This window comes from Brassica napus, chromosome A7 (genome assembly GCF_020379485.1).
Source record: "Brassica napus cultivar Da-Ae chromosome A7, Da-Ae, whole genome shotgun sequence".
Classification (NCBI taxonomy): domain Eukaryota; kingdom Viridiplantae; phylum Streptophyta; class Magnoliopsida; order Brassicales; family Brassicaceae; genus Brassica; species Brassica napus.
Window position 1 is genome coordinate 21,273,823 of NC_063440.1, and position 11,097 is coordinate 21,284,919.

Sequence of the window (11,097 nt, forward strand, 5' to 3'; positions counted from 1 at the left end):
GGTGTTAGAAAGCATTGTGATCACAAGTAATTTGCACGAAAAACATGTAATTCATAATCTTTTATAAAAGTTCAGATCATGATCTTTTGTCAAAAAGTAACGCCAAATCGTCACAATTTTCCAAAAATAAAGAACGGTGTGTCTTTAGTTACATGAAATCCCGGAGAAACAAAACACACCAAACTTGTACGTCTAGATATGTTAAGACTATGTGTCTCTAGCATGAACATGTATCATTAAATCGATGGAGTATGAATCCTGTTTGCAGTTAGACCTAATGCGATTAGTTGTATCCTTTTAAGACGTAACATAATTTCCACGTAAACAAAAGTGTTGCAGACATAACATCATGTGGATCGACTTAATTTTCTCCCTAATCATCGATAGAAATAATGGATTAACATAATCATTTGTTTTTTTTTTGTAAAAAATACGCAACCATTTGTTCAAAGACCTATTCTTTATAACTCCAATATATTTTCATGTTTTTAATATAATTATAAATCTTCTTTCAAAAATGATATAACTATAAATGACACTCGATGCTTTGTTTTTGATATCATTACATTGAATTTCTTTACATATACATCACGTGGTTATCATTAAAATAGTAGTTGGTATCTATCATTCATCTATCATTGTACGAATGCAAACGGGAAGTCAGTGAGGTGGGACACTGATGTTCAGAACCAGAAATTAACGAGGTTTGTTGTAATGGAATCACAAAGAACATAATAACGTCTTCTTGTGTTGGTTAATGTGAATATGTGATACGCATTCACAAGTTCACGGTTTTATCAAAGATGTTATGACAGCGTATCAGAGAGAGTAAAGAGTTTTGACCTCTGCTGTGATCAGAGAGACCCACACATCCTCTCTTCCACATTGAAGTCTACCTGTTTCGACTAACTTATAGTGTAAGTCCATTATAAGGAATAGGAATGATGTTTTATGACAATAAAGTTTTGTAAAATATATATGTGGTCTACAAAAGCATTCAACTGAGTTTCTGTGTGTTGGTTGTCCTTTGCAGAATTTTCACTTCATTCACTTTGTATCTCGCTACTAAATGTGATAAAATTCTGTTTCTGGTTGGTTGATATAATAAACTAAATGCCAATTCCCATGTCAATCTCAATCTGTTTCACCAGCTCATGAATACACTCCATAGATTATTATTCCAGGTCTACATGCATGATAATTCCACATGGGCAAAACCCAATTTAAATCTCATTATTGAAAGTATTGAGAAAATGATGTTACAGGTTTTCTTGTTGTATTAGAAAGAATGTTTTAAATTTTAATAATGCATTTTAATTTTAAATTAAAACATAAATTAAAATAATAAAAATGAATGATAATTTTATTGAGAACCAAATAAAAAATTAAATCATCTAACCCCCCCCCCCCCCCCCCCCACAAAAGTAAATATTTAATATTTTTATTTATAAACAATTTTTAAATGTTATTAACCAATTAATGGTAGTCTAGTGGTAATTTCCTAGGGTTTAGTGAATATCCACGCCAGTTATGAGTTGATTCTCGTAAGGTACTTAATTATCGATGTTTGATTAGTTTGGGCTTAGCTTTCAGTCCATGTAGTTAACATATGATGGTTATAGCAGACGATCGGTCCACCCTTGGAAATAATCAGAAGGTAATCAAATTTGGGTTAAATAGTGTAGCACGCTTTCGGAAAATAAACATTTGGTCAAAGCATTTGGAGTAAAAGGTTTCCACAAATGCTCTATATAGTCTATGAAACGCAGATATTGCATGATTTGCACACACAAGATTCACTCCTCTTGGAGTGACAAACGGACTCAAATAAGAGATGGCAAGTTGCCAGTTGAACAAGATGCTAACCGGTCTGTTTCTAAATACCAATTCAAAGTAGAAAGCGGCCTGGTTCTCAAATATTAACGACCACTTACGTTCGTTTGTAATATGGGCCGAATCAGGCCTATGATAGATCCAACTAAAACATCCGACCCGACCCGAACTTAAAACCCCCACCTTCGTAAAACCACAAAAAAACGTCGCTGAGTCCGAGAAGAAGAAGAAGAGTCAACATGGCGGCGGCCAACGGCGTGAGAAGAGCCCTTCAGTCAGCGTCATCGACGGGGAGAATACTCTTCAGTCGTTCATCAGCGAAGGCATCTTCCACTCCGAAACTCGGAAAATCCGCTGGATTCGCTTTCGGGAATGGATCATCTTCAACTTCATCTCGCTCGTCACTTCGCAGGCTCGCATCCTCCAGGTTAGATCCGTGATTGCACTGAGGAATTAGGGTTTATGAAATGCGGAAATTAGGATTTGTGTTACAGGATCCCAGTGGAGCTGAGTGCAGGGATGCCTTTACATAGTGTGACTGCTTCAGCCTTGCTCACTTCTTTGCTCTCTCTCAGCAATCAAAGCTGGGGTTGCCTTTCAGAAGGTATAAATTTACTTGTGTTCTCATTGAATCTGATTTTGACAGCTCCTTAGTCTATGTCTAAGAAGCATTTGAACCAGTGGACCAGATTTTGAGTTGGTCATTTTGCACACTGACTAATATGGGTTTTGATTTTTGTAGGATTTGGGACGACACTATAACATTGGCCTGCAAGTTTTTGTACTACTTGTCAGATTTCAAGAAGCTTGTTTCATTTCATCAGTTTTACCCAGAGGTTTAAGATATCAAAGTAGCAACAGAAACACACACACACACCCTTTGCTTTCTTCTAAGGAAGGGCTCTTTTGTTCGGTTTATTTATATAATAATTGTCATCTTCAGTTTGATGATTTCGTTACCTTAACACTTGCCCTTGGAAATAAACTACCCGTTTTGCTGATTCGGATAGTAGCAGTTGTTAATCTGTGCCCGCCCCCAGTTCTATTCCGGAAGAATATGGTTCCTCAAATTGGCTATTTACAAATCAGATGACCTGACTTTAAGCTAATTATTACCCCTCAAGTGACCTTACTCGATTGTTTTTTTTCTGCTTTCAGTTTTAGAGTCTATTGTGTTCTTGATATAAAAAACAGTATAATAAGAGTTACACTGAAGTAAAAACAATTGATTCACATGTTAATTAAGCTAAGTTTGTGCAAGCTCAGAGAAATACAAATACAGATAGCAAGCTTTGGTAGAATCAGATGAATAGAATCAAGCGTAGACAGAACCGGAGGCCAACCCAATAACCAATCACACTGACAATACCTAACCAAGTCTAACATGTTGAAGGCTGCAATGAGTGGAACAGGGAACCAATCTTTGAGAAGCTCAGAATGAAAATCCTCAGCAATGTAATCAGGGAACATCGACAATGTCCATGATAACGATCCCGAAACCATGAGATTTGATTCTAGTCACGATATGCCAGAGTGTTTTCCTCCACATTGGTCTGGTTAAAGAACCATTCTCTTTGACTATCTTTGTGAAAGTGCTTGAGCCGTGCGCTCTTCATGGAACTTGATAACCGGAATTTGATGCGCTACATTGTAGGACACAGCCGAGATCACTATAACGACAACTACCACAATATGATGTGTAGCTTCTATTTCTTTTTCCACTGTATAGAATTAGAAACTACATTTTTCTCAAATTAAATTCAATTGTGGGCTCACGCTGTCACGCACTTCAAGTTGTAGTCGTAGAGAGGGTCCAACTAGTTCAAGTGTCCATGTGAGAGCCAACCAGAAAGAGTAATTGTTGTTTTGTAATTTCATGTCTCCTTCAAATTAATCTTCGACTGTCGTCGTGGCTCGCATGATTGTTATCCCACCGCCATTTTTTGCCAACTCGATGGATAATAAGGTTTAGTCCATATATAGCTCAACTTGCTCACTTCCAGCCCATGACCATGAGGCTCTCAAGCCTTACTAAACTATCAACTCCCATTTCAAAAAAAAAACTTGTTAGAATTTTGTTTCTTTTTGGATCAAATTTCGAATTTTTTGTTTTATAATTTAAATTATAAGGCAAAAAATAATCCAAAAAATCGCATTTATCGAATAAATATTTGTTTTTGGGTTTTTCATTCTCTTTCGTCTTTTGCTTTTTTCACTCTATTAAGAAAATATTAAAAACCATGATATGTTACTTTATAATGTACTTCCTAAAAAACAAAAGTCTCTTGCAAAAACTTATTTTCTCTAGTTAAAGTGAATTTTTATCAATAAAGATTAAGGGGGACCGTTGTCACCTTCTTTTGGCTTCTCTTTATTTTGCTTTTACATTTTTCATCCACAAAAAAATCAAATCAATTTTCCTTCAAGAAATATAATTTTTTTCTCTTTCTTGTGTTTCACTTTATGCTGGTTCTCTTACAAGCAAATGAACGACTTATCATCAAAACGTCGTTTAACAAAAGAACAAAAGGAAACGAACTGATTTGATTGATGGCATATATTGTTGGTGATCCTTCATCAAACAAATAACTTATTATCCGTAGCTATCCTTTTTCGTTGTTGTGTATCGCTCATGCCAACACCAACAATGAAAACAAAATCATACAATGTATGAGACGATGTTAGTATATAAGACTGAACTAGGAGAATCCAGAGCAAATGACTTGGGAGCTATGCAAAAAAAAAGAGAAAAAAAATAAAAGAAACAAGTGGATTTTACAAATGAGTAGATTAAGGCAGCCGCTAAACAAAAAAAAAAAATGCAGCCGCTAAACAAGGATCATGGAGCGAGAATATATGCACGGTTTGACACTAGTCATGAGTCATGACTCGTAATGTACTTAATTTACTATTTTAATGTCCTCTTGTTCTCATGAACATAAAATAGAGAGTAACTGTAGAATAAAAGGGGCAATTAACGTCGTACATGTGAGTCTGTGACATAGTCTTAAAAGGACTAGGGTCGGTGTCCGCGCTTCGCGCGGATTACATGTTTAATAAAAGTCAGGTCAATTAAAATTTGGAGTTTTGAAATTTCTGAGAGCGTAAATTAAGTTTTGTTTATTTTATTATGGGAAGATGTTAGAAGCGGTGATCATTATTTTTTAAAAAAACAACAGTAAGTTTGAATAATAAATTGTTTTGAGGAATTCACTATTCGTAATAAATTGTTACGTCGAATAATAAGAAGTAATGATGGTTTACTTAGAAAATGTAGAATTTTAATATGTTGTTGTATAATTAATACTGTTCATTCTTTTTGATATAGTTGTATAAATCTTTGTTGTCGCTGTATGAATTTGTGATTAGGATTTCAGTTATAAGTCTAAAAATATTAAATTATTTACTTTTAAAATTTGCAAAATAATATTAGAGATTACAAAATTAGCAAAATAATTCTGCAATATTATGTTATGCAAAACAATATTTAACTCTTAACAACACATTATTCTGGGATATTTAAAAATGTCGAAGAGGTTCCACATGTTTCTTTAATAATATGATACCAAAATACATTTGGTTTATTTCATATTAATTATTTTAAAATAAAAAGCATCTTCTACATAATAGGAAAAGCTACATTTGCAAACAATTATAATGATGAAATATATCTATAATAATAATGTATATATTTGTTATTATTAGAGTTTTGGATGAAAGTATGAAATTAATATAACAATACTAATAATGTTTTTATTCAAAATGAATTTCTAATTTCAGAATACCTCCTAGAGGTGGAGGATCTTGGGAGGATGGTTTGACCATGGTGTTGTGAGAGAACTGTTAATTTAACAAAATGAAGAATATGAAAACAAATAATCTTCGCACTTTCTAAACCACTCCTTAAACAAAAGAAATCACTTACACGGATTACTTTTCAAAAGAAAGAAATGGCACAAATAGATAGGAATGAAAAGCGATGAGTGGATGGTGAAATTCTTCAAACTGTGAGGCGGTGGATCTGTGATTTTGAGATTACAATAATTGATGTTATTTTGCAGGAAATATGTTTAATGTCGACAGTCATTTGACTTAATGGGATAATATATTTTATTTAATTCTCAATAAATGCATTAGATATTATTTGACTCATAATTTACAGTCAAATATGTGACCACACATATATATTGACAACATATACGAATCAGTATCCATCTAATATTACATTTGCTTTATTTACATAAAGCCCACTTTGTTATGACCTGACATATTGATTGGTCATGATTATTTTGCCTATGTGGATAGCCTTAGGAAACTAGAAATTAGCTTCTTTTATATAGTAGGATAGTAGTCGACACGAGGTTTTAAGCTACTGGATACTACGATTGCCAAGGTAGTGGCGGTTCAGGGAGGCCACAGAGCAGAACGATAAATGTTAAAATATTTCAAAGAAAATATTGTACTCCATATATACAAATATATATCAATATATGTAACGTGTTATAAAGTTTCTGCTACATTGCGCACGAAATGTTATGGCCACCGCTCTTTTTGAGGCTATTGGCTAGTGATTAGTAGTGGATTAAACATCATTAGCAGCAATGATGATTAAATTGTTAAATCACTAGTAATTTACATCGTCATAGTATAGTATGTAATTAACATAAAATCTTAGGGAAATGAGGCTTTGTTGGATGCAAACGGCTATAGGTTTTAAAGAATATTTTGAATTTCTGTGGCTGATTTTATTTTCCGTTACTAACACTTTTTATTTATAAACGGTTTTGCTCTTTCATTTAAAAATAAACACACTTTGAATCATACAACATAACCAACAAGAACAAAAAAAAATTATATATAATTTTGTCCTATATTTAAACAAGATTACAGAAAGATCATAAGAAATAAATATATGACTTATGTTCTTAAAACATAGTCTAGCATAAAGATGAATAAAAGCTTCAAACCAAAAACTCATTTCTTAGAAAAAGAAGAATATAATCTTTCCCACCTTAAGGATTATTAAAAATACTAGAGATTTTTTCCGGGCTACGCCCGGGTTTTCCGTATATATTTATTAAATTTCGATGAACATTTTTCTTTGAGTATTAAAATATAAAATATTAATTATTTATTTGTTTATTTGCCAAAAACTCCCGTCTGAGAGTATTTTACCGAATTGGACCATTCATCTAATCTTGATGGGAGCTATTGAAGACTACAGAACATGAATGGACTGTTGGGAGAGGAAGACGATTTTCTTTCGGGTTTAATTGGTTGAGGCTGTAACTTTTATTTTTCTGCTTCAGAATTTAAGCTGTATAATTTTTGATGTGGATGTAAAGTTTTTGCTTTGCTTTCTTAAAAGAAAATCTAATTAATAAACATTAATTATATGTTATAAAACTCACCAGATCTTTTAAAATTTTATAAAGCTTCGTTTCTAAACTGTCGATAAAGTGCCGTCTACAGCAAAATTAAATGAAGAAATGAAACTCAGCTGTAGGTTTAAAAAAAATAAAGTAAAGTTTGATTGGCAAATTTTTATGGCTGTGAAGTATTGTTGCTGTCTACAGAACCTAGAGCAGCTACCAATCATCTTCGAAATGTTCCTCTTACGTTTACTTCAACGGAGATGTTTATTTTTTATAACTTATAAATATTTCGCTAATATGAATAATGTTTAATTTTTGAAGTGTATTAGTTGAATTGGTTATTAAGTAACTGAAAATTGTTTTTAGTTACATTGAAATGATAAAATTTATTTAAAAATTTATGTACTTTATTTTCTTTAAATTAAGTACGTTGTTTTGGACTAAAAGTATGTTTGTTTGTTAATTTTTTGTCTTTAATGTTTTGATTATCTAAGTTTGGTTTAATTTTTTTCCTTTGTTGTGTATTTTTATATATTCATCTAATGGTGGTATTGGGGAAGGTAAATATGATTTCACATATTAGTTCAAACTCCAGTTTTTCGTTTTTCATTTTTTTCGACACTAAATTTCTATGGAATATGTAAGTTATTGTATGTCACAATAATTATCTAACAGGATATTTATGATTGATATAATATCTTTGTGAGTGTTTCAAAAAAATATATATACCTTTGTGATTCCGTTTTATGTATATTTTATCTTGCTATATGTTTTTTTTTTGGCTTATATTTGGAGTAATGAGAGTATATTCCATGCTTTTAATTTTATTTGGCTAAATTAGGCCTCTGTTGTTACGGATACAGTCCCAACTCTGTTTTGTGTCTGCCATGGTGTCGTTAGCTTTCAAGTTTTCGCTCTCTTTGTAATGCTTGCAGGACACATATGTCTTCAGTTTAGACATCATGAAGATCGAATACAGTAAACCATCAGACGTAAGATAAACTCAAACCCAAAACGCCCCACCTTCCAGAAAAATCTTCAACTCTTCTCTGTTCATGATACATAGCTTTGATTATCTCCGAGCCACAAACAGAAAAACTGTATAAAGAGTAGACATAAAAGACCTTTTTGGTGTGTTCGTTTTTTGAGATACTTCAAAATTAACGATATCAACCCGCATAAAGAATACAATAGTGATGAGTACAAATTGTTTCATCTACTAACCTCAATTATCATGTTTTTCTTTACATCGAGAGTAATCCCTAACATCTTCCTTCAGAATCTAGTGTTGCTTCTTAGTGATTGGTGATTTTGTTTCTAGATACTTTTGACCACAATATCTCACTAAGCTAACTTCTGCAGCTTGTTGTCAGTTTGGACGCATAGACTTCACAAAGGTAGGTAACTCTGTCCAGCACCAGCTCCAACTTCTGAATAATAATTGAAATTCTCAATCGCATCCTGAAAGCAACAACAATCCAATTTTATAAATCATACATAGTCCTATTTGAACTATCAAATTGTTCTCTCTTATAGACACAATTTTAAAAGCTCACTCTGAGTCCTCTGGTAGCATGAACGACTGAAATGGTTCTATATCTCAATGCGTATAACTGATTTAAACTACATGGGTCGAATCTTGACGGCATCAAAAGAAGTCACAGCTGTTCACAGGTTTGCGTAAAACAAATAAATCCAGCGAAATGTTTGTGGTAATTTAAAGTTCTCAAAACAAAACAGACTACACAAGTAATGTGGTAATCCAAATAATTTATCTTCCAAGTAATCTAGAGAATATTTTTATACATGTCTGTGATGCAATGAGAGATAGGAACATTGAACCTAACCCAACCGCTGAACTCGTTTCAGTATGTTTCCCCTCGTTTCAGTATGTTTCCCCCATACTTCTCATCAAGCTTTCAAAGTTTTGGTCCCCTGAACGGACCATAACCTGCAAGAAACCAAAACACATTAAATTTGTCGATAAAAAACATGTCTTTCACTTCTGAAAATAATATCGAAACAGAAGTATATGTTTGGGGCTTAAAAATGTGCCAAAACAGTTGTGCTTAAGAAGAGGGTAGTAATATGGAAAAGCGATCACAGATTCTTGGACACAATTGACAAAAAAAAAAGAGATATGAAATGGAAAATGTAGACCTCACTGACATTTCAAATTGAGAGAAAATAAAGAACAAAGAAACAATATCAGAGAAAGAATAAACTAATTAGTAATTACTGAGTAATAGTACTCAGACGTGACATTATAAGCACCTTCATTCAGCTTTTGAAAGTCAAATGCATAATATAAACCCTATCAAAACAACCTAAAGACCCAAACAAACCCAAAAGCTGAGCTAATTCCTTGACTTATTGAAATATTGGCAAACAGAATGGTTGATAGAAGGTCGAAAGTTATACTGTTACAGTCAACCTTCCCTGATGCATCCATAAGTAAATGGCTTCCACTTGCATTAACACACTATTGGATACTTTCCTTTCGCTATTAACCCACTGATGACCCAATTTGAACATGGTTTGCTGCAAAAATATTTACGATGAAGAAAATTGTCATGACTCCTGAGGTTATTAATAAGATTATTCATTTAAAAAAAACTGGTTATAACTTGTAAGCATGGTCATACCTAGAGTTGAAGATCTTGAACAATATGGAACGTATAGATAGTAGACAGTAGATGCTATTGGGTTCTTCTTCAACGTTTCCATCTGAAGAGAAACACTAAGGGCAAACAATATTTGAGTTCAGTCAATCAGTTCAAAGCAAAAAACGAATCAATCAGTTCAAGGTGGCAACTTTTGATTTGAGTCAATCAGTTCAAAGCAAAAAAACTCATCAGACTGAAGAGAAGAACAAACCTTTCTCTGCCCAAGTGATCGTTTGTAGGAGATTGTTAGTTTAGCTGAATACCCTAATCTCTGATCCTTAAGCTTACCATTCAAACCCAGATCTTCAATCACAGCTCCGATAGCATCCCTGAGGCTATAGATTTTGCTCAGATAGTAGGTGGTTGCAATTTCAGGGGATGTCATCTTATTTAGTTAGTTCAGATATTGCTATTGGATCCAACTCCATGAAAACTTTCATGTTTAAACAAAACAAAAGCACTTAGTGATTCAAGCTTTTAAGACTTTGATTCTTGTTACCTGAACAATTGTCTTTTAAAAGGAAGCGTAACTCAGCCTGGTGAGATTCGCCGGCTCAGCGGAGCCTTGCCGTCTGGGTTTTCAGATTTCGTCGTAATCGTTTGGTGTGGTTGAAGCTATATTTGGGCGATTGAGTTTGCATGAAGAGAGAAAGGACTGGAGTCGGAATGTGAACGTCTTTGGCGTTGCAGAGACAATAAGGACGATGAAGGTGAAGAGTCGGTAATCTCTATCTCCGTTCTTGAACCAAGAGATGGGCTTGTCGAATTGGGTCAACATATTTGGGTCCAGATCAATTGGACGCAACAATTCGGTGACATGGCATGAAATTGATTTTTCATTGGATGATTATATTTGCTTACGTGGATAGGCTTAAATCACTCTATATCTTCCTTTTAGTATAGGATAGATGTTTGTACTAACTCTTTGGTTGTAGAATATATTCCATAACACAAACTGGGAAAGTGATCCCATGCATAAAACAACTAATATAACCAGAATATACTTGGGAATATATTCTTCTAAACTCAAAAGGTTTAGTTTCTGATACTAGTAATTAACGGGACAGACAAGAAATTAAACTAATCACCAACCCACTAAAGAAATTAATTTAATTAGAAAAATAAAATAGAAAAAAAAAGTAACAACGTTGATCGCATCACATGACCACTCTTTTTCTCTCAACCTTTTCCCCTTCCTTTTCTCACTGTCTGTCTTCACTCTT

General features: G+C 33.4%; 1 protein-coding gene and 1 long non-coding RNA gene across 6 annotated transcripts; one reads left to right on the forward strand and one right to left on the reverse strand.

The window, feature by feature from the left end:
- The first annotated feature begins 2,023 nt into the window (after positions 1 to 2,023).
- On the forward strand, positions 2,024 to 2,834 carry LOC106357063 (protein NUCLEAR FUSION DEFECTIVE 6, mitochondrial). Its single transcript, XM_013796754.3, has 3 exons — positions 2,024 to 2,260; positions 2,328 to 2,437; positions 2,576 to 2,834. The coding sequence occupies exons 1-3, from the start codon at positions 2,073 to 2,075 to the stop codon at positions 2,593 to 2,595; spliced, it is 318 nt and encodes a 105-aa protein (XP_013652208.1). The 5' UTR covers positions 2,024 to 2,072; the 3' UTR covers positions 2,596 to 2,834.
- Positions 2,835 to 8,316: 5,482 nt separating this feature from the next.
- Positions 8,317 to 10,861, reverse strand: LOC106357062. Of its 5 annotated transcripts, none has more exons than XR_007314694.1 (7): positions 10,374 to 10,861; positions 10,086 to 10,209; positions 9,854 to 9,948; positions 9,643 to 9,749; positions 9,051 to 9,159; positions 8,765 to 8,872; positions 8,317 to 8,669 (listed from the first exon to the last, which is right to left on the reverse strand). It is a non-coding gene; the product is annotated as an uncharacterized LOC106357062 (long non-coding RNA). The 5 variants fall into 5 exon arrangements; XR_001272223.3 differs by having other exon boundaries at positions 9,015 to 9,159; XR_007314693.1 differs by having other exon boundaries at positions 9,630 to 9,749.
- Between the last annotated feature and the right edge of the window lie 236 nt (positions 10,862 to 11,097).

Bases quoted from the DNA above. Each gene is read 5' to 3' on its own strand.
- LOC106357063 (XM_013796754.3), top strand. From the start codon at position 2,073: ATGGCGGCGGCCAACGGCGTGAGAAGAGCCCTTCAGTCAGCGTCATCG. The intron at 2,261-2,327 runs GTTAGATCCGTG...TTTGTGTTACAG, and splicing joins CGCAGGCTCGCATCCTCCAG to GATCCCAGTGGAGCTGAGTG. The intron at 2,438-2,575 runs GTATAAATTTAC...TGATTTTTGTAG, and splicing joins CTGGGGTTGCCTTTCAGAAG to GATTTGGGACGACACTATAA.